The sequence below is a fragment of the Australozyma saopauloensis genome, chromosome 5, assembly GCF_035610405.1.
Source record: "Australozyma saopauloensis chromosome 5, complete sequence".
Taxonomy (NCBI): Eukaryota; Fungi; Ascomycota; class Pichiomycetes; order Serinales; family Metschnikowiaceae; genus Australozyma; species Australozyma saopauloensis.
The window spans coordinates 738224-760426 of record NC_086135.1 but is presented as its reverse complement, the minus strand read 5'-3'; the positions used below and the strand labels follow the sequence as shown (position 1 = coordinate 760426).

The following is a 22203-nucleotide window of genomic DNA, read 5'->3' as shown; positions in this document are numbered from 1 at the left end:
ATTCATCACTTGCTCAAGGTCTTAATTTTCTTCTCAAAAATCATCGTCTAAGTTGCGCCGCCAAAACTATTCCTTCAATATTGAAACTATGACCTGTGTTTAGAAGAAATTTGACGTCCCTATATGTCAGAAAATGTAGATTGAACAAGGGAATAACAAGTCTGGCACATGAAATTAGTCTCTACAGGTAATTATTATCCACATCATTTAATTCGTGCTTGTAATGAAAACCAATTAATTGGCAGCCAATGGGCAAGTTTCCCTCTTCAACCAATGGTACTCCAACGAAGACTTGTCGAATGATGAACTAAGCTTGTTCCAGACATCTAAGTGGTAGTCATTCACCCACTTCAATTCTTCGGATGTCAACAACAGAGCGTCGATCAACTTTCTGCAGTAAGGCACGACAGTGACCGTTTCGAACTCAAGGAACTTTCTTCCGTTATAGGCTGCACCGCTGTCTTTAACAAACATGACATTCTCGATTCTAATACCATACTCGCCATCTGCATAATAGCCAGGCTCGTTCGAAATTAAGTGGCCAGGCTTCAAAGCGTTCTTAGCAGCGATTGGTCTTGGACCGATACCAATTGGACCCTCATGTACGTTAAGATACGACCCAATTCCATGGGACGTACCGTGCCCGTAATCTAGACCAGCCAGCCACAAGAACTGCCTAGCAATAGAGTCAATGGTGTTTCCGGTTGTATTCTCTGGGAACTTCAACTTGGCTAATGCGACATGACCCTTGAGCACCAAAGTGTAATTTCTAATTTCCTCTTGAGATGGAGTACCAAAGTGAACGGTACGAGTGGTATCGGTGGTACCACAAAGATATTGAGCACCAGAATCGCAGAGGTATATCTTTGATGGGTCGATGGTTTTGCATGTGCCTTTGAAAGGTTTGTAATGGATGATTGCACCGTTGGAGCCAGTAGCACTGATAGTATCAAAAGAGAGACCAACAAAGTCTTGCTCTTTGCTTCTTAGCTTGGTCAAATGGTCGTCTGCATCTACTTCGTCAACAAGCTCGGTTTTGGCAATGATCTCATTCTCCAACCAAGCAAAGAATTGCACCAATGCACGTCCATCTCTGAGGTGAGCATTGTGAGCACCCTTCAATTCAGTTTCGTTTTTGATAGATTTCAAATCTTCAATAGGCGAAGGTGACACCAGTTGGTATTTACATTTTAAGAGACGGACAATTTCCCAAGAAGCAACTCCAGTGTCAAGAATAAATGATTGGTCTTCAACGCTGAACTCTTTTGACAATGCGACGATTTCGTTCCAGAATGACAAGTATGGCTTGACGGTGACATTACACTCCTTCAAATGAGCAGCAACATTGGTATCAAATTTCTCATTATCAGCATACAAGGTGACCTTGCCAGTACTTGTGACGACAGCGTACGAGTAGAAAACAGGGTTGTACTGAATATCTGAGCCTCTCAAGTTCAACAACCAAGCGACTTCATCCAACGCGCTAACAATGAGACCATTTGCGTTCTTCTCTTTGATTCTCTGGGCTACTTTGGCAATTTTGCTTTCGGCAGATTCACCGGCAAAATCAAGACCCAAAGTCTTAATGATGCTGTGCGATTTTTCAGGAAGCTCTTCGAAATGAAGCCAGATCTTATCGACCAAGTTCTCACGCACGGGAACTAATTCTACGGCTGCTCTTGGGTTCTTTGCAATTTCTTCCTCGATGGTCTTCTGGATACGCTCGTAAGCTTGGTGGCTGATAAGTCTTGGGTCCACACCAACGCTGATCTTGTAGCCCAGGTCCATAGACATCTGGGCAGCCTGGCTAATGGCCCATTGTTCCCATGTTGGCATTCCCTTGATGCCCTGTTTCAACAACTGCCAATTGAAATCCAATTCGTTGGTGGCCTGGTTGAAGTATCTACCATCGGTAGCCAAGGCAGCAAGACCTTCAGGAACATCGTTCATACAAGTGACATCTCTGGTTACAATTACAGTTCCACTGCTACCGGAGAAACCAGAGATAAAACTACGTCTCTGGTCTAATGGAGCAACATACTCACTCTGATGTTCGTCCTCACTTGGAACGATGTACACCGCAACTCCACTCTCAGCCATGGCCTTTCTCAAAGCGGCCAATCTCTCCAGAGTGTTGATTTGCTTGATATCGGGCAAACACAAGGACGCAGCGTCGAGCGTAAACACAGAGCCATGTCTGGATGCGTTTGGAGAACCACTGGAGGATCTCTTGAGATTAATACGTTTGGCCATGAGGACCGATCTTCTGTTTCTGGACAACAAGCCGGGCGAACATGTACAGTTGTTACAGTTTGCCCTGGTGACCTTTTTGTTTGCGGGTCTCATTTTGGATGTGGTTAGAATGGGTGGTGTGGTAGTGATATGGAGTCAGGCCGTTAAGCGGATGGGCACACCCGTGCCTCTGCTGGTTCAGCAATTGCGGAGGGAGATATAGTCAGCATTGGTCAGCATGGGTGGTTTGAGGTGCATGGAATTTTGGCAGTTGGTATGTTGTCGAAAATGTGAAATATTCTTTTGGATTCTTTTTTTTTTATTTTCCCATTTGTATTTCGTTTATTCTTTGGCACTTTAGAAGTAATGTGGACAGGCCGTACTGTAGATGGTCAAAGATTAGATCCGAGATACAATGCGGCATAAGTCAATATTTGGTAAAAATGTTCTGGTATATTTCAATTTTCATGAAGATTGCCTAAGTTTTTTCTTGTTTGTCCCGTCGATTTTCTATCGATTGGCCTTTTTTGACCAAATGCTGCTTTTGGATTAAATGGCTGCAAATATCTTTTCAGACACTATCAGTCGGTCTGGCTGACGACAAATTATTTTTTCAAATTTTAATTAGCATATCCTTTTGATACTCTCTAAGAGTTGCATTCTGTCCGCTCGAAATAAAGTTTAACTTTCAAGGCCGTGGTGTATCAAGATCTGATGTCTGAAAATAGATCTGTCAAAGACCTATTGGCGCTGTATCAGTTAAACATTGTACGGCTGCCTATATTAATCAAAGAAAAGAAATCAATTTTTTTTGTTGAATTTCTTTTTATAAGATACAAATCCCAGAAACTGTCTTTCTCTGATTCCCCCCACATTTTTCAGATTCTGCACTTCAATGATTAGATCTTAAGCACCAGCATTCATTCTCTCAATTGATGGACAGCTTTGATCAAGTGGCTCAGGTATGTACCAAGCGCAATTGGTTCCACGCAAAATTACTAACCGCAGCTCGTCGAACAGCTTTACTCAACGGCAAACCCTGAACTTGTGAACAAATGTCAGGTAGCTCTACAAGAGGTGCAAAGATCGCCTCAAGGCGCTACAGTGGCAGCGCATTTGCTACAAATGCCCTCTAGAAATTGCCGATATTTTGGTGCGCTCACATACTCCGTGGTGATTACAAATAACAAGCTAGAGGATAGTCAAGTCACAGACTTGGTAGATCTAATCTACTCCCACATCCAGTCCTTGATCAACGATGGAGATGTTCTGGGAAACAACTTCGTAATCCAGAAATTGTTCTCAAATTTGCTGCTTCTCTACTCGAAATACCTGGCGGCATACCCCAACCCAGTTCTTTCATTTGCACAATTGCTCACGAAGCTGAGTGAGCAAATGCCTACGCTCCTACGAATGCTTCTGCCGGTCCAACTCGAGCTCCTCCTAATATTTTTTACAACTTTAGTTGAAGACTCGTTTAGATCCAATGTGAACTCCGCAGCCATGCATCGCTCAATTTTCGAAGATCTCATACCAAGGCTTATAGAACTCTTCCAGTATTTGACCCTTTTAAGGTCTCAAGGGCATTTGCTGCATGACCTTACATTGCACAGCTTGAAATGTTTGAGCGCATGGATGTCGTACATCGCAAACGTCAATGCTGAGATCAGATATGAGCCTCAGCATATTCGAATTCTAAAGCTTTACACATTTCTGTTTTTCGAAAAAAACCTTAATGCTGAAAATGATGAATATCTCGACGAGGTTCAACTGTGTTTGCATATTTTGGGAGAGGTATTCGAAACAAATCCAAATTTATTCACACTTGACGAAAAACAGGCTATTCTAGGTCTTCTTTTTGATCATGCTTCCTGGGGCCATTCTTTTCTCATGGAGATCTTACTTACTGATAGCCGCTTTGAACATGAAGACCTCGTTAATGCGTTTGTCGATTTGGCCTTGTATGTTCTACAGCATAACATGATAAGACTTTCAAAGACCATTCTTGAACCTGCTTCTCAGAGTATTCTTCAAATTGCGATGGCAATGACTGATTTAGATGGTGCATCTTTCGAAAATGACCAAGTTAGCGAAAGAATGCTCGAATTCTGGGAGGAATTTATCAATGTGTACATAGACTCTGGAGAAGTGTTCGAAACTCTATTCGAACTGAGAGATGACGCCGAGTTCAAAAGATCCTTCGAGTATCAAAGATCTCAGATTCTTCAACAGGTTTGTCGGATTTACTGGAAGAAAATACATATTCCAGCTTTCGGTGTTTTTACGACAGTAAAAGCAGAATTCAACTCTTATCGGAGAACAGTGGCTGACTTCTTTTTAGTCGCCTACTCTTTTTTGAAGGCTGACCTATACAAGTTGTTGTGCGAGGCACTATTGGCTAACTTAAAAGAGGCTGACCAAGGAAATAGATGTCTTGAAGATGTAGAGGCTACCCTGTTTCTTTTGTATAACATCAACGATGATGCTGTTTACTTCGAGTCCCAGGCCAATGCCTTGCTACCCTTTTCATCCGTTATCATGCACAGCAGTATGATCCAGCAGTTTCGAAGCCTCAAGCTTGATGATCCTTCAAATAAGTTGCCACTTTCCACATTCATTCAGTATTTGTCGTCGAATGTGTTTTATTTCGAAACGAACGAGGGCAGTCAGTACCTTGGCTCTGTTCTTGATGTCATTTTCCTAATAATTGTTTCAAATGACAGCTCGTTATCTCTTTTGGCATCGAAAACTGCCACGAGAATATGCGAAAAATGCAGCCGTCATCTAATACAATTTCTTCCAAACCTTGAGGTCATCATTCTTGAGATGCTCAAAAATTATGAAATAGATGGATTAATCAGGCTGAGGATGTTCAATGCTTACACTGTGGTGGCTCGAACTTGCACTGATGAAGTACAATTTGCTGAGGCTTTGTATGGTATGCTTTCTCAAGTCAAAGATACGGCAGCTTCTTTATTGCGATCCATAGAGTCTTCTTGTTCTCAAGTACAAGAGGATTATTTAACATCCCTTTTATCATGTGTGGTTGGAGTAGCAAAAGGTAGCTCCCTCACTGACGATATCACAGAGGTGATGTCCGAGGAACGTTCTCAATTCTATCGTGACTATTGGCATCGCGATCCGATGGAGATCAAATCGGTTGTCTTGTCAATCATTGAGCTTTTTATGACAGAGGCACCGGCTATCAGTGATTTGCCAATTATTGTTGAGAAGTGTACTCTTATTGTCAAAGCGGGTTTTGGAGAAGAGTTCGGCGGGCCATTTGAATTTGGTCAAAATACAGTCATTGATCTTGTACAAAACATGATGTCCAAATTGAGAAATCCAAATGCTGTACCTCATGTGTTCTCCCTCATCGAATGCTTTGTGGGTGTTGAGTATCGAACACTAGACAGATCTCAAGTGGAGCTGCTTTCGACTCTTGTATTCGCAAAAAATATTGATTTCTTGAAGAGTGATCCGGATCTTTTGAAAGGAGCGATTGACGTGTTTTCGAAAATCATAGAGTGTAAGCCATCGCTTATCATACTGTCGAGCTTTTTCAATTCTACAATTCTTCCTTGCGCCGTTGACGGCGTACAATCGAATGAGCAGTTTATCATAAAATCGATTTCAAAATTCTGGAATAATTTGCTCAATTTGAAGAAAGGCTCTCGCGAAGACCAAGATATTGTTCAGGGGCTCTTAATAGATTTAGCATGGGGTCAACTTCTCACCAACAGCCTAGTGGTTACATTCCTCAAGGCACCTCGGTCTAATCTCGATCATTATTATAGTATTTTTCGGTCGTTACTTGGCAAATACCCGGTCAAGTTTAAGCAGTGGCTCGTGGTCATAGTACTGCTGCTGGAAATTTCAGAATCAATTGGGATGAAAGAGAGAGATTTATTCATTAATCAACTCGTATTGACTAGGGGCCGGAGAGCCGCAAATGATGTTCTAAAAGCATTCTGGTTGAAATGCAACCATTTGGTGGAGTACAATAATCAGAACTTCTGATCTTAAGTCCTAACTAATCCTCATTTTAAGTCTAATTAGTTTGTCTTCGTATAAACTTCTCAATAAAAAGCAATTCGTACATTAAGATTAAACGATTCAATACTATACGAGTTATTTTACACCAAAAGAACACTCTCCAATTCCTTTGCCAAGGCATTGCACTCGGAAACATAATCGAGATTGCTGATACTGCTCACTTGATATCTCACTCTGACAGTTCCATTATAGCTATCTTGCTTGGCTTTCAATCTGAAGTTCATCTCCTTCATGATGCTTGAGTTGATGACCTTCTTGAACTCAGTTTCGTCATGTTTCAAGTTAAGCAATTCACCAGCGCTCATATCGAACATTTTTCTGGCATCATCGTCAAATAGAGTGACCCAAATTTGACCAGTATGGTCAACAATTGAGGCACTTAAAATGTATCTGTAGTGTGGCTCAGGATAAGTTAAGTTACATCTTTCACATCTCCAAGGACCATCTCCCTCTTGAATAACCTTTCTATTACAAGGGCTGGGGCCTCTTCCGGTCGTGTTGACCTCGTTGTTACAAGCAGGATATGCAAGGTTGTCAGTCTTGATGTAATTGATGGATGCCTTGACTGTGAAGTAATCTGGTTTCTCGTTCCCACCTAAGCCCTCGCCTTCGGCCTGTGCAATTGTTTTACGACGGTTGAGAGGTTCAGACGAATTGTTTTCAGTCTTCATTGACTTAAAGTTTTCGCTAGAACCCTTGTTGTCATACCATCCCTTCAATTGATAAGCCTCAGGAATGTCTGGGTTCGAGACGATGCTACCAGCGTGCGTTAAACTCAAAGAGCGACCACCAAAGTCTTGAACTTTCACGCCTTTGAGAGCAATCACCGATCCGGTAGGAATACTGAAGTCGACAGCAGTCTGATTCCATAAACCAACATCGATTGCAAAGTTCGAGTCATCAACTAAGGTGATGTTTCTTCTGTTGAAAGGCTTACCAGTTGATTTGGCTGTGATTTGGAACACATCATTGACGGTGTTGATAACACCAATCACATCAATGACTGAATCCTTTTCGAGGTTTTGAATGGCATCCAACTTAGCAAAATTGAAGTTGATCTTTGGTACATCAGATGTGTCAAAACATTCGGTAATTTCGGTATCTCTGTCCAAAGAAAGCTCGTAAGGATGACTCAAGTGTGAGAATTTAGGCTTAGACTGTTGGATACGTGCCTTGGTGACATAGTAAACCTTTCCTTCTTCCAAGAGACCCGCAAATTTCTCTGCCATTTCGTTAAAAGCAGTCGCTCTGATTTCATCTGACTCGTCCAAGAAGTTGACATTGAATAATTTACCCTCGCCCTTGCTATTGGACCATGTTCTGATGTCTCCCTTATAAGAGACGCGTCCCTTGATAGTCCAGTTGTTCTGATATGGCGACAAAGACTCAATTGGGTTCACTGGACGATCTTCACGTGGTTTCTTCATTGTAGTTGGTGCTGCTGCTGCCTGCGCTGGAGCATGCTGTGGTTGTGGTGTGGTGTTCTGTTGCTGAGCACCAGCGCCAGGAATTCCAGTGGCAATATCCTCTTCTGGTTTTTGATCGAAAAACGAATCAAGACTACTCAAATCAGTGGAAATCCGCTCTGCTTTAGGTACGTCGACCGTAAGACTAGCAATCAAAATGATTCTCTTCATCGTTTTGGCTATAGTGTACTGGTTGATGGTGATGATAGAGAACCTGGCAAACCCGTTGGCTTCCAAGTATTCATTGCAGCTCGAATCAATCAAGCCCTGAATGGAGTATTTACCGTCACTCAAAACGCATCTGTATCTTCTGTCTGCTGCATTCGACTCGTTGATAACTTTAGAATTGGTGATTTGGACACGGAGTCCCTTGCCATGCCATAGGTGGCATGTGCTTCTGGAGAGTGCCTCCTTCAAAGTTCCAGGAACGACGCCGTAAGTTTCTGACATTATTGTGTGGAAAGTGTAGGAAACAATTGGTTTATGGCGTAACTGTACTCTACGATACGAGTAGACGCGTGGGGTATTGTGCAGGTTAGAATTGATCTAGTTGATTTGTTGAATCAAAACATACATACTGGAGATGAATATTCTATAATTGAAATGGAAATGAATCAATTCACTTATGTTCTAATTGACTTCAATTTCTTCCTTGATCCATAATTGTTGTGTGTAAGGATGGAATTACGTACAGTTGGGGAAGATACCAACTTATGTAGAAGGTAATTGAAATACAATAGGTGTATTAAGTGTTCTAGAAATCTAGCTTTTGGAATTCAACGACAGAATAACTATTTTGCAAATGTAGTTTCATATTACAGTTGAAACGCTCTAGTGCACTAAGAAAGTGCAACAAAATTTCCACCTACAGATTGACCAATTCAGCCAAGGCTTATAATGAGAGGTCGAATCTTTCGTTTTGACAATTGCGGGTGTTTCACAAAATCCCAAGTATCAGGCGGCACTCTTTGAATGCTTCTCTTCAGCTTTTTAGCTCAAACCAACTTCATCAAACATACCAGGGTCTTATGATGAACACTTGTTCAGTTACCGATTTTCAGTTATTCAAGCTAAGTAGTCATCACGAAAGATTGAGAACTGCCTTTAGATGTACCGCTGCGATTCTTGAACCGATAGATGACTCAACACTCTTCTTGTCGCAAATTACGGGAGCTCCTATCCACATTTCAGCACTCAAAACTGGCTCGGTCTTGTTTTTCCCAGTAGCAGTTTAAATCTTCAAGATTCTTCCAAATTGAAAACTAATGAGACATACGGACCGCCACCATTTCTGAGCCCATGACTATACAACTGCATCAGCAGCAACTGTTCTCATTTCATAGCACCGACAAGTTGGTATTCTATCGAGCATAATGTGAATTTTAACAATTGAACAAATCAAATCTCATAGGAGGTCGGATTGTGGCTCTGGGGCTCCCGATTTTAATGGGAAACATATAGTGGAGACATATGAGCACATCGCGCTGAAAGACATCCACTTAAGAATTATCAAGAGTCAGTACCTTAAAAGAGTAGAATATTACATAAAAGCTACACCCTAGCGTTTGGTGGAAATTTTGAATCAGTCAAGGGAAGGATGATCTGTTACTCCGAGTATTACACATCTTGGGGTGTTTCATGGTCGATTAATTCAATTCAATATAGTTATTGATTATTCAACAAATATTGCTGACGTTAGTTCTTTTGAGGGAAGTTTCTGATTGGGAGTATGAATTTGAAAAGCTACAATTGAAGGGCAAATCTTAGCCCAATTTACTTTCGACCCAAATTAGGTTTATTTTGCGAGGCGTTCTAGGAGAACTGAATCTAAAATTTGAATTGAATTAATCTCTCAGCTAAATTTCACGGTCAAAGTTCGGCACGAAATTCCCAACATTTACTTTCAAAAACCGAAATTATGAACGAATAGTGTACCGCACAGTCGTGCATTCAAGAAAAAAAAAGCCCTCTGCAGAAGTTGCAGAAGTTGCAGCCGTTCCAGTGCCGATGCGATATGCCGCAGTTTGAGCACATTCTCGTTCTAACTTATTCAACTCAATATCACTATTGTGGTCCCAATATTAGGAAAGTGTAACTCACTGTTCTGCTTAATTGTATATGGAAAAGAGCTTATTTACCATTTAAAATGTCAAGTGCGCCATTTACCTAATTCGCACTTGGTGCTTGATAGTCATACTCAAATTGAGAATGTCAAAAACGCTATAGAAATGCATACACTCCATGGGTCACTGTAACCTAAGTTATGAGTCCGTAAAGCCCAATAAAACAACGGCCAATCTTTTTGTGCACAATCTTTCGTGTACAGACACTTCCGGTGCTTCTCCGAATGAATGCCACAAATGGCTTCGATGTCATTGAGTCAAACTCGATTCGCTGCGACCATTGTCTGCATTGCTGCAGTACATTCAAATTTTGGGAGCCAATCAAGTCATCGTAACTCTATTTTGTACCTGCCTAACCTGCAATCAACGAGCCGCCATGCATTCCAAGGCGGCCAACAAGACTCACAGTCATTGATGTCTCAAAACCGTTAGCCCTAGATGACTACTTTTGCGAAGCTTAATTGGATGCCAAAAATGAGTGCCTGAAGGATCGAGAAGTGAATGCTCAGTTCTGGTGGTTGCAAAAGAACCCAAATAGTAGAAATACAATTCTGCTATTATAAAATTATTTTAATACTCGATGCCGCCTATCCGAGCTACTATATGGACAATCGCCCTGGGATCTGATTTACCCAAAATTGATGGATATCGATGCGGCCGTACTTGCAGTGCGGCTATTTTTCAGATTTTGCACTGAAATTCTGACTACGAGTCATGGCTAGGTGCCGGATTGCAGGTGACTCTCGTGAGTCGCAAGGCCAAAAAATGTAGGAGATCAGCCCTCTGCCCCATCTCAGCTGGAATATATAAGGATCGATCTTTTCCCTTCAGTTTTTCGAAAAAGTATCAAAGCCCAAAGATTCCATCGCAAATGTCTGAGCTTGACAAACACCCCGAGCATGATCTCGACAATGCTGTAGTCAGAGAAGACTCAATTGGTGAAGATCTCCCAGCTCCCAAGAGTGAGCTTGACAGAATCTACCGTAAGTTGGACTTCCGTATCATTCCTGCCTTATGGTGTCTTTACTTCTTGACCTCGTTTGGTTCAAGTGTCTATGGAGTTACCTTAACCATGAACAAGAAGCAGGGCCATTCATTGCCTCAATCTCTTGGAATGGACGACGTTAAATCAAAGAAAACTCTTTCTACAGCCTCTGCTCTCTACTACGTTGGTTACATCGTTTTTGATGTTCCTATGAACTTGATCATGACCAAGGTCAGTCCTCAATCTTGGTTGGCTAGAATTGTTATCACTGTTGGTCTTGTCTACACTTGTTACATTGCATTGGAGTCATCTCATGCTCTTATTGCTGTTCGTTTCATCTCCGGTATGGTAGGTGCTGGTACCTGGCCCGGTTTGTCGTACTACATTTCTTTGTGGTACCCCAACGAGAGATCAGTCCGTCGTATTGGTTACTACTTCACTGCGGCCCAGATCTCTGCCGCCGCCGCTGGTTTGGTCAGTGCTGGTTTCCAAAAGATGGATGGTGTGAGAGGCTATTATGGATGGCAATGGATGTACTTGGTCTACGGATGTGTCACCATCACCTGTGGTATCTCTTTGCTTTGGTGGCTCCCAGACCGTCCGTTCAAGACCACCAACGACTCCACAAGCAAAATCATGATTTGGTACAACAAGTACTTCACTCCAAGACACCCACTCAATTCCAGAGAAGCTGCCATCCACAGAAAGGATATCGAGAGCCGTTATACTCTTGTTCGTTGGACTTGGAAAGATGTCGCCGGCATCTGCATGGACCTCAGATTGTGGCCCTTGATCATCATGTACTTCGGAGTTGTCGGAACTGGTTTCGGTTTAGCTGTTTTCGGTACTACTATCATCCAAGCTAACAATCCAAAACTTACTTCGATCAATGTTTCGCTCTTGTACGCCCCAATCTGGCTTTTCGATTTGGGTGGTATTCTTACCATCACTCCATTCGCTGACCACTTCAAGAAGTACCGTGCCTTCTTCTTCTGCGGTGCTTGTTTGATTATCATTACTGGTATGTTGGTCACCACTTTTGCCCACGGTCCCTGGAACAGATATGCTGGTCTTTTGATTGCCGGATACGGTCTTGGTCCAACTGTGCCAATTTGTATGTCCTTGTCTGCTGAGATTTTCGGTCCAATCTACGGTGACAGTGGTATCGCTGTCTCAGCTGCCGTTGTTTCCGGTTTGGGTAATTTGGGTTCCGTCACTGCCACTTACGCTCTTTACAGAGGATGGCCAGCCGATGCAAAGAGATTGTACAGAGGTTCCAACTTGGTTTTGGTTGGTATGTTGGGTGGTAGTATCATTGCCGCCTTGGTATGCTACTTCATCAAAGACAAGGTTGGCAAAACCATCAAGACCTCAGAGGAGAGCTCGGAAACCTCTCAGATCTCTGAGGACATGAAGTAAGCATTCGGTTTCATAGAACAGCAAATAATACACGGTAATTAATTAAAAGCTAATATTCTGTAATGAAGATGTTTCAGAATCATGCGTACGATTCAATGACCAGTGAGGACCTAGGTATTTTGAAAGTATGTATTAGGGAGCAGGTTGCAAATCAAAGGAAGCACGGTCGTAAATGTACATACTCAAATAAAAGAAGAAACCACTAAAAAACACCTAGCTCTTGTTCAATTCAATTAATTGAATAGTTTTGTATTTTTGCTTTTTTTTTTTTTTTAATCTTTTGCATCAGATGAAATTTGGTCTACCCCACCCTCATCGCGAAAATATACCCTGGACCAGATCTACCATCAACTCATCTTCTACAAAAATGTCTGCCACTGACAAGAAATCGCTCCCATTCTCGGAGCAGCATTACTTCTCCTCATATGACCACTTTGGTATCCATGAGGAGATGCTCAAGGACACAAGCAGAACTTTGTCTTACAGACATGCTATGTTCAAGAACAAAGACTTGTTCAAGGACAAAATTGTATTGGACGTTGGTTGTGGTACCGGTATCCTTTCCATGTTTGCTGCCAAGGCTGGAGCCAAGCACGTTTACTCCGTTGACATGTCTAACATCATTGACAAGGCTCAACAGATTGTTTCTCTCAATGGCTTTTCCGACAAGATCACCTTGATCCAGGGAAAATTGGAGGACATCAAGCTTCCAGTTGACTCTGTTGACATCATTGTGTCCGAGTGGATGGGATACTTCCTTCTTTACGAGTCTATGTTGGACACTGTGTTGTACGCTAGAGACAAGTACTTGGTTGAGGGTGGTTTAATTTTGCCAGACAAATGCTCCATGTACATTGCTGGTATCGAAGATGGCCAGTACAAGGACGAGAAGATCAACTACTGGGAAGACGTCTACGGTTTTGACTACTCCCCATTCATCGAGGTCGCTATGGCTGAGCCACTCGTGGACACCGTGGAGAACAACACATTAATCACCTCTGCTGAAAAGTTCTTCGAATTTGACATCAACACTGTGAAGAAGGAAGACTTGGCTTTCCACCGCTCATTCTCCTTGAAGGCTATTGACGCAGACTTGTGCCATGCCTACATTGTTTGGTTCGATTGCGACTTCCCAGGTTCTGAGAAAGTCACTTTGTCAACCGGTCCAATGAGCCACTACACTCATTGGAAGCAGACCGTGTTCTATATGGACCAGGTTCTTGACTTGAAGAAAGGTGATGTTATCGAGGGTACTATTGCATCTAGACCTAACGCCCTTAACCCAAGAGAGTTGGATATTGAGATTCAATGGGGCTTGAACACCTCGGCTGGAGATGTCTCCAGAGAGCAAAAGGGTAAGTACAATTACTTCATGAGATAAGCCTACACGAGATACACGATAGAGCACACTCGTTCATGTTACACTCATTCATTTCGAAGCATAGGAGACTTCTCATTTAGGGAGTCTTATTTTTCAGATCTTAGTCCTTACTTGCATAGAACACACAAAATTACTACGTCTTTTTAAATATGATTTAAAACTCATTCAAAGAAATAGGCATTTATGAAATAGTCCAGTAATAAGATAATGACATGTCATCTCGAGAAAAAAACTCAGTATCTCACCGCGATGATTCTTGTTCTTGAGTTAGCACCAGTGTATTGTAACCAGTAGAGATTGTGCCCAAATACAAATACCTGATCGTTTAGAAACTTCTAACCGGCCTAGTTATATAGTCGTGAGCCGTAATGTAAGCGGTTCCTCTTCAGGCACAATCTCCACTATTTTTAAAGCTATGCGAACCGTATTTGGACAGTTACCCTTTTCGGGCTGAAAATCTGACACTGATATAATTATGGTAATGCGGCTCCGTGTATACCCTCACACTATATTCGTTGGTTCAATGCGTTCTTACTAGTTAAGTCGTCCTTGTCCAATACCATTCTAGATGATCCCTATTCATAGTGAGGTATACTAGTGGGTTGATTTTACTCCGATCCTCAATTTTGTAGCAGTGGCCTTGAGGGCGCTACAGTCAAAGCTACCCATATGGCCCGAAAAGAATACTACACTGGTCCAGCATAAGCCCAGGCAACACGTTATGACAAATATCTTCGCCGATTACTAATCTAATTTCTCAGCATATTCTTTTTAATTTTTTATTTTTCAATTTTTCAATATGAACCTATATTGAGTGGCAACGTCATTGCCTCCGCAGCTTATTGCTATCCTATCTATATGAATAGGCTCAGCAAGAAAATTGTCATTGCCACATCAATTTCGAATATCTTTTATCGGAAAGGACTCCAAATTAATCCTTTGTCACCCAATTTCATCTCATCTATCAGAAGATTTAATATGAAGACAGATCAAGAATGGAGAGCGATCTTATCGCCCGAACAATTCAGAGTCCTTAGACAACTGGGCACTGAGGCTCCATTCACTGGAGAGTACGTGAGTACACCCGCACAAGAAGGATTCTACGAGTGTGTTGGTTGCAGCCAACCTCTTTACAAAGCAGATACCAAATTCCCTGCTCATTGTGGATGGCCGGCCTTTTACGAGGCCATTCCGGGAGCACTCAAAGTGATCGAGGATAGGCTGCTTGGCATGGTCAGAACTGAGATGAGATGCTCTAAATGTGACGGCCATTTGGGCCATATCTTCAAGGGAGAGGGCTATAACAATCCTACCGATGAACGCCATTGTGTGAACAGTGTGTGCATTAAGCTTAACAAATAGATACATCAAGACGTAAAACGAAATGTTCGAAGGAACTAATGAAGGAAAGGAATAAACTTAGCTCTGCGCAACTTCTTGTAGTCATCACCGAAGGTTTGCAACAATCTCTTGTTCTTCTTGAGTGCCCAAATGTACATTTGACCGGCACTCACGGCTAAAAACACCCAGGCACTCCAATTGCCCACCAAAAGTGCAAATGCGAACCAAGCCAAACATTCGAAAAAGTAGTTGGGGCAAGCAACCACATCAAACCCATAGCCACGAGGAATGGTGTAAGCCTTCAGGTCATTAGAGCGAATACCTGCCAAGTTCTTGTGCGTGATGAAGTTTGAGATTTCGGCATAAGCCCAGAGAGCGACCAATGCCTTGTTGATGAATGGGGGCAAGTCATTGACATGGAAGAGGAACTTGATAAGGGGCGAGGCATTGTCCAATGTAGTGACGTCGTGGCAGTAAATGAAAATAGATAAGAGAACTCCAGATAAAAGCCAATAGTGGCCAGAGTTCTTAAACAAGTTGAAGAAGGGCATGGTAGCATTGGAGAAACGGTGCACAAATAAGGTCTCATACTCTCTTTTGAGGAAGTGCAAAACAGCAAGGTAAAAAGCGGTCTTTTGAGTCGAGCTTTGAGTTACCCCCAAAATATAATAAGCTGCAGCATAGATGAGGACATGTATGAGAATTGGACCGAGGTACTCTACAATGAACACTGTCTTCCAAGCAATTTGGCGTCCTACGTCTTTAGCAAAGATCACAACATCTCCTTCCAATTCTTGTGGCTTGAAATATGATTTCAAATCGTCGGAAATGTCCAATGGTTGATACTTTCCAGAATCGTCCAATACTGAGAGTTTGATTTGTTCACCTGGAACACGACTCTGTTCAGCGATTTTCTTGTGGAGAGACGCAATTGAGTACGTGCCTGCCTTTTCAGTAAACCCTTTGATGGTCGAAGAGCGGGATTTGACCGTAATTGTCGACATTGAATGTTCTGTTGAGTAGGACAGGGTGAATGAGACTTTGGGTGTGGGTAATGTATAAAGGGTCGTGCGACGGATAGATCAACAGGGTCCATGACGACAAGATTGCACTCCAGGGAGGGGTATGAGTGATTAATTGAGGATTTTAGAAATCCGCTTCAGATCCTCAATTGAACGAATTGAAACTGTGGAGGAGCGTGATGTCTTACCCATTGGACTACTGTGAGACACTTCTTAGGAAGTTCATCACCTGAAAATTGATAGAGCTCTGGTTAATATTTTACTCGTCCGCCCTTGAAAACCCCCTAGTGAGTTGAAATGAATGACTGCAATTGTGATCCGTATGCTTAAGGCGGGATATCTATGGACATAATGAGAGACGGTCAACCCGAGGCGTTATTACGGGAGCTTAAATCAAAGTCCCAAATCAGCGACAAGAGAGTCAATTTTATCTCCAGGAACCTCTAATTCTGCCATTATTGATATATGATCGGATGGGGACCAACGCAAATGGGGCAAACCTGCAACACCCATTTTATCTTCTGTTGGCAAAGGAAGTAATTTCAAAAGTTTAATTTTATGAGCAGTTTCAAACTGAAACATATCCACCTCGGAATAAGGTTTCAGACCATCACATTTCGAGAGTATGAAGATATAGTCAAGCATTCCCTTGAAAGCAGGCGTCCAATTCGAAAACGCGGGCTCATTGCCAAACTTAGCTTCTTTTCCCCTTATAAGATGATATGCAAGACCATAAAGTGATTGAGCACGATAATTGAGCTGTTTGTGTAGGTTTATCAAGGTGTTAGCATTGGTTTCGGCGACCGATCTAAGATCAGCTGTCTTCTCACAGTCAGGGTTCTCCAAAGAGTCAGACTTTCTAGAAATGACACTTTGAATCAATTTATCTCGCACTGACTCATTATCGGCATGAGCTTTTGTGGTAGCCAAGAGATATGGAGCATCAAACGGCTCAGAATTGAAATCACCGGCCATTATGGCGCTGTAATCGATTCCGCTTGAATCAATTGCTATTTTTGCAACATACGAGGATATATTTTCGAGAAGAACATAGTACTGTCTAGCTCGTTCATAGCAGGCATCTGGGCGCCAAAATAAATGTGTGGTAGAAACAACAAGCCCTTTGTCTTTCAAATGAGCGTGGGCCTCTATGGCTTCTCTGGTGTAGTGAAATTTAGCCACCAAAAAGCCGTTATTTGTCTCTTCGTGATTAAGATCTGGGGGTGTAACATTGTCGAAAGTCTCTCCAAAATGATCCTCCAAAGCGAAAAATTGCGTTTTATATGCAATTGCAACACAATGGCTTTTTCCTGGTTGTTCATAAGTACATAGTTTATATTGATTCTTTCTGAAAAATGTGTCCCAATTTACTAGTTGATCAACATCGACTTCCTGTAAACAAATGATCGAAGGATTATAATGCTTTATCTCCAGTTGCAAAATCGGAAATCTAGTTTTCCATTTCAAGATGCTTCCACTAAAGGGATATAGGCGTCTTTGTACCAAATGCTGTGCTAGAAGATTATAGGACATGATTGTGAATCGAAACCCATCGGTTTCACCAGATCTCGGTATGGGCTCCATATCACGAATCATGAAATCTGAATGAGCTTGCTCATTTCTAGGTGGTTGCAACATATCTGCTTCAATTGAGTCTATGATCTCAAATCGATTTCCTCTCGTTTACGGAGATCAACGGACTTGCAAATATGGCGTTATTTTACTGAATTGCCTTTTGACGTAGATCAGGATATTAACAGAAATAGAGTGACAGTTCTTGCAATTGATATAGGGTGTCGCATCTACTCAGATAAAATGTAGATATGAGTGAACCGTCAGTCAAGTGATCCTGTATAGCCTAGAAGTTGCAAATTGGTGGCTGCAAATAAGTTCACAAATGGACTTGGGCTTGAGGTACATTGTCAACTCAAATTGTGCTACTTGCTACCTCGGCTTTCATTTGAAAATTCTCTGCATTTGTAGATCCTCGAACATCAAGGAGAATTTCGGATTTATGAACCAAAACGAGTTAAGAATTCACCATACAGTTAATCACATCATTGAAATCCTAGAGATTAGATGCACAAATTAAAACCAATCTACTTTGTTTAAGTGAAAACATATCACAAAAGCCTGATGTAAATCCATACTTCAGCCCGTGGAATCAGGAAACGAAAGCTCAGACCATTGCAACACAAGAAATGCGATTTGAAACCTAAGATCGAAAAAGTGTTTGTCATTTTCTATTTCATGCAATGCTCAAAAACTACAGTTTAATTTTTTTTTTGTTATCATAACTAGAAAGACAAACGCCCAAAATTCTCGTTTCTCTTGCTCGCATTCGAAGCTTTTCACTGTTCCACAAAGATCCACTCACGTGACCATGCGGTTCCGAATCCTTCAACTGAACAATTGCTCATACCGCCACCATTCATACTACAACAAAAACAATGTCAGACTGGGATAACGTTACTATTATTGGCCAAAAAGCCCGCGTTGGCGGTGGTGGCCCTAGAGAGAAGGTCGCTCGTACACAGGCCGAGTTGAATGCCGCTAGAAGAACTGGCTCTGTTCTCGGTACTGAGAAGAAGTACGGTTCCACCAACGTTAAGTCAAACCCAGAGGGCCAAAGATTGACCAAGTTGGACAACACCGATGATGTCGTTTCTGTCAAGAAGTTGGACTCTTCTGTTGGTAAGGTCATTTCCCAAGCTAGACAAGAAAAGAAGTTCACTCAAAAGGACTTGGCCACCAAGGTCAACGAGAAGCCACAGGTCATCAACGACTACGAGGCTGGTAGAGCTGTTCCAAACCAGCAGGTTTTGGGTAAGTTGGAGAGAGCCTTGGGTGTGAAGTTGAGAGGTAAGAACATTGGTGAGCCATTGTTTGCCAAGAAGAGCTAGGTGTGCTTTTGTTTCACGAATTATGTAACGCTTCGTCATTTCATGTCAATATAGGTTCCGGCAAAATTTCATTGTATTGATGGTAGTAGTTGAGGTTCAATCCTAGTTAGCGGTGAGTAGATGAAAAGAAAAGATCATATATATGGATGGAATCGTAGAATCGTGTTCTACAATCATACACAACGAGGCTTGCGCCATACTTTGATCTAATTACACTACGGCGGTTTACATTCGACAAATATGAATTTCTTGTATGATGAAGAGCCTCCCCTGGACTCCTATATGATAAAACGCTATGCAGATATTCCACGGTTAACAGCATCCCAGCTGCAGCGTAGTCTGCTGGCGTCTGTTCAAGTCTACTCTTTTGCTTTGTTGGCTTTTGGCTGCTGGCTCCTCCAAAGGCAAGGCCTGTGCAATGGAATTGAATATATCCAATACACCATCGCCAGACTTTGCCGAACATTCCAAGTGAATCACGTCACCAGCGCTCTCGCCTCTTTGTGCTCTAAGGTCCTGAAGGTACGACTCCACGTCGGCTTCATCAACCTGCCTTTCATCTACGAGGTCCGCTTTGTTTCCCACCAACGCAACAACAATTCCCTCTGGAGCTTGTCTGTTCAACTCTTTAATCCAATCTTGAGCCTTTGCGAACGAGGCCTTGGATGTGATGTCATAAACGCACAATGCGGCGTTGGCATTTCTGTAGTACATAGGAGCCAAGCTCTTGTATCTCTCCTGGCCAGCAGTGTCCCAGATTTCAAATTTGATGGTGGTGTTGACCTCGGGGAGTGAGATGGTTTGTGTCAAAAACGCTGCTCCGATTGTTGACTCTCTCATGTCGTCGAAGGTGTTCTTGACAAAACGATGCACTATAGACGACTTTCCAACAGCAGACTCACCAAGGAGAACTAGCTTGAACGAGGCAAAACGAGGCTCACTCATGATTAGAATTGAAAATGTGTTTCAAGAATCCCTGTACGGAATTAGATCTGTTTCAGCCAAATGCGAATACACGGGCAACGTAAGACGGAACTAGATTGAAGTCCGATCCGAGAAATAGATAGTTTTGCACGATTAAAAATGCAGAAGTTGGAGGTGCAGCTAGAAGGGAATTGGCCAATGGTGCAGCAAAATAGTCCGTTCGATGGATGTACGTTGTAGTTAAATCGATGCCGTCCGATAAGAGAAGTGGTGACTTGGTGGAGGATGCGAAGGGACAACAGATGATTCTGCCGATGACCACGGGCATTCGCGGAAATGAAACTAAGATGCGATTAGATTATAAAGAGAAAAATTATTGGTGATTACTGGTCGACATTTATTCTTTGGAATACCTCAATTCCTTGAACGCTGTCATAGTTGGCCTTCCCCCACGTTGCTCATCCTGTCAAGGGTCGCGGAATCTGTGCGAGGAAGACGATGCGAATTTTTGTAGAGAATTTTTTCGATTGTCTCGTGTCAAAATCGAAGCCACTGGGCCTCGATAAAAAAGTCTGTAGTAACTTTTTGTGTCGTATAAATTTGGAAGACTTGTGTTTATCTGGGTACTTCTTGAACAGACATTACAGTCAGCGCCATACTATGTGGTGAAAGACAGATATTTAAATCTTGTTCTAAGATATTTTCGTTTATGTATAAGTTAATTTCCCATTAATGTGACTCTATGCCTTTCCGAGTCTCTGCTGGTAGGCATCCCAGCCAGCCTTTCTATATCTCTCACCTTCCACAACTGGGTCTCTACCCTTGCCAATTAAGCCACGACCAACAATAATCACGTCAGTGCCTGTAGAAACAACCTCGGACACAGTTCTGTACTGTTGACCCAAAGCATCACCCTTGTCGTCAAGTCCAACACCTGGAGTCATCACGAGCCAGTCGAAACCTTCGCTGGCACCGCCCATGTCCCTCTGAGCAATGAATCCAATGACAAATTCCTTGTCGCTTTTAGCGATCTCTACAGTTTGTTTGGTGTATTCACCATAAGCCAATGATCCTTTGCTCGAGAGCTCAGCCAACATCAAGAGAGCTCTAGGCTCATCGGTTGTTTCTTGAGCAGCCTCTTTCAAACCACGAACAATGCCGGCGCCAGTAACTCCATGGGCATTTGTAATGTCGGCCCACTTTGCGATCTGGAATACTCCATGGGCATATTGGTTCTTGACAGTGTTTCCGATATCGGCAAACTTTCTATCCTCAAAAACCATGAAGTTGTGTTTCTTAGCCAAAGCTAAAAGTGGAACAATTGTATCCTCGTAGGAGAAGTCATCAATAATGTCAATATGGGTTTTGACAAGACAGATCTTTGGACCCAACTTGTCGATGAGCTCCAAAAATTCCTTAGTGGAGGTGGTATCGACCGATGCACACAAGTTGGATTTCTTCTCTTCCATGAGACGGAAGAGTCTGGCGGCGACAGGAGAGGGGTGCACTTCGGCACGCTCAGAGTAAGACTTGACCATTGCTTCTAGATTGATTGGGGATGAGATTGTAAGAATAGATAATGGATATAATATGTCACGTGATAAAGATTCTAGAAAGCTAAGTTAGCAATTGAAATTAAATTAGCTTCTGCTAAAATTCTTCATTTTTTCGAGCCGCGGAGTTCTGTGGGCGTTTTTCTAGTTTACCTCAAGATTGTGTTCCATGATTTTAGTGAGAAGTTGGGGAACAGACCAGGTCTATACCGAGACACAAGATCCAACATCATGGTCAATGGTAAAACCCGAAGATATCATATCACGAGGAAATTCTTCTGGTAGGCACTCAGATTGTGTTCACGGAGGGGCGGTTTAGCTATCGCTCTGAGGCTATCAAATCGTAGTGAAATCTACCCTAAAGGCAATTTTGATTTGGAGAAGGCATCAAAGATATTCGGGTAAGCAGTGCTAAAGAATATGTGTTGATGTTTCATGTATGTGTGACTTAGTCAATGACTGTCGCTAGTATGATTTTTCAAATTAATCCAGCGTCATTCCGCTGAAGCAGTTCAAATCCAAAACAGAGAATATGACTCCACATAAATCAATACATGCAAAGAAAGAATCAATTTGCGAGAGAGCAACATTTTTGAAGAACCGTCTTTTCATAAAGCTACTGAATCGTCAGATGAATACGCTGTACACAATATTTTCAAGGGAGGGAAGAAAAAGGCTGTATCAAAATGTCGAAAAAACAGAGATGAATAGGCCATCATAAAGGTGGTAGCCTCTTGAATCAATCGCTCGATTAATTCTAGTATTGGCGGCACTGCAAAACAATTCTGAGACACCAGA

The 22203-nt window shown here is 42.3% G+C and overlaps 11 protein-coding genes across 11 annotated transcripts; 5 read left to right on the top strand and 6 right to left on the bottom strand.

The window, feature by feature from the left end:
- Positions 1-234: 234 nt before the first annotated feature.
- On the bottom strand, positions 235-2346 carry PUMCH_004222 (uncharacterized protein; the record flags this gene model as incomplete). Its single annotated transcript, XM_063023167.1, has 1 exon — positions 235-2346. The coding sequence occupies one exon, from the start codon at positions 2344-2346 to the stop codon at positions 235-237; it is 2112 nt and encodes a 703-aa protein (XP_062879237.1).
- Positions 2347-3357: 1011 nt separating this feature from the next.
- PUMCH_004221 (uncharacterized protein) lies at positions 3358-6252 on the top strand (the record flags this gene model as incomplete). Its single annotated transcript, XM_063023166.1, has 1 exon — positions 3358-6252. One exon carries the CDS (start codon positions 3358-3360, stop codon positions 6250-6252), a length of 2895 nt encoding a protein of 964 aa, XP_062879236.1.
- A 116-nt stretch (positions 6253-6368) lies between these two features.
- PUMCH_004220 (uncharacterized protein) lies at positions 6369-8204 on the bottom strand (the record flags this gene model as incomplete). The annotated part of the gene is made up of 1 exon (XM_063023165.1): positions 6369-8204. The coding sequence occupies one exon, from the start codon at positions 8202-8204 to the stop codon at positions 6369-6371; it is 1836 nt and encodes a 611-aa protein (XP_062879235.1).
- A 2544-nt stretch (positions 8205-10748) lies between these two features.
- On the top strand, positions 10749-12281 carry PUMCH_004219 (uncharacterized protein; the record flags this gene model as incomplete). The annotated part of the gene is made up of 1 exon (XM_063023164.1): positions 10749-12281. One exon carries the CDS (start codon positions 10749-10751, stop codon positions 12279-12281), a length of 1533 nt encoding a protein of 510 aa, XP_062879234.1.
- A 289-nt stretch (positions 12282-12570) lies between these two features.
- PUMCH_004218 (uncharacterized protein) lies at positions 12571-13662 on the top strand (the record flags this gene model as incomplete). Its single annotated transcript, XM_063023163.1, has 1 exon — positions 12571-13662. One exon carries the CDS (start codon positions 12571-12573, stop codon positions 13660-13662), a length of 1092 nt encoding a protein of 363 aa, XP_062879233.1.
- Positions 13663-14520: 858 nt separating this feature from the next.
- Positions 14521-15024, top strand: PUMCH_004217 (uncharacterized protein; the record flags this gene model as incomplete). Its single annotated transcript, XM_063023162.1, has 1 exon — positions 14521-15024. One exon carries the CDS (start codon positions 14521-14523, stop codon positions 15022-15024), a length of 504 nt encoding a protein of 167 aa, XP_062879232.1.
- A 35-nt stretch (positions 15025-15059) lies between these two features.
- PUMCH_004216 (uncharacterized protein) lies at positions 15060-16007 on the bottom strand (the record flags this gene model as incomplete). The annotated part of the gene is made up of 1 exon (XM_063023161.1): positions 15060-16007. One exon carries the CDS (start codon positions 16005-16007, stop codon positions 15060-15062), a length of 948 nt encoding a protein of 315 aa, XP_062879231.1.
- Positions 16008-16418: 411 nt separating this feature from the next.
- Positions 16419-17663, bottom strand: PUMCH_004215 (uncharacterized protein; the record flags this gene model as incomplete). Its single annotated transcript, XM_063023160.1, has 1 exon — positions 16419-17663. One exon carries the CDS (start codon positions 17661-17663, stop codon positions 16419-16421), a length of 1245 nt encoding a protein of 414 aa, XP_062879230.1.
- An 812-nt stretch (positions 17664-18475) lies between these two features.
- On the top strand, positions 18476-18928 carry PUMCH_004214 (uncharacterized protein; the record flags this gene model as incomplete). Its single annotated transcript, XM_063023159.1, has 1 exon — positions 18476-18928. One exon carries the CDS (start codon positions 18476-18478, stop codon positions 18926-18928), a length of 453 nt encoding a protein of 150 aa, XP_062879229.1.
- A 312-nt stretch (positions 18929-19240) lies between these two features.
- On the bottom strand, positions 19241-19873 carry PUMCH_004213 (uncharacterized protein; the record flags this gene model as incomplete). The annotated part of the gene is made up of 1 exon (XM_063023158.1): positions 19241-19873. The coding sequence occupies one exon, from the start codon at positions 19871-19873 to the stop codon at positions 19241-19243; it is 633 nt and encodes a 210-aa protein (XP_062879228.1).
- A 719-nt stretch (positions 19874-20592) lies between these two features.
- Positions 20593-21390, bottom strand: PUMCH_004212 (uncharacterized protein; the record flags this gene model as incomplete). Its single annotated transcript, XM_063023157.1, has 1 exon — positions 20593-21390. One exon carries the CDS (start codon positions 21388-21390, stop codon positions 20593-20595), a length of 798 nt encoding a protein of 265 aa, XP_062879227.1.
- Positions 21391-22203: the final 813 nt, after the last annotated feature.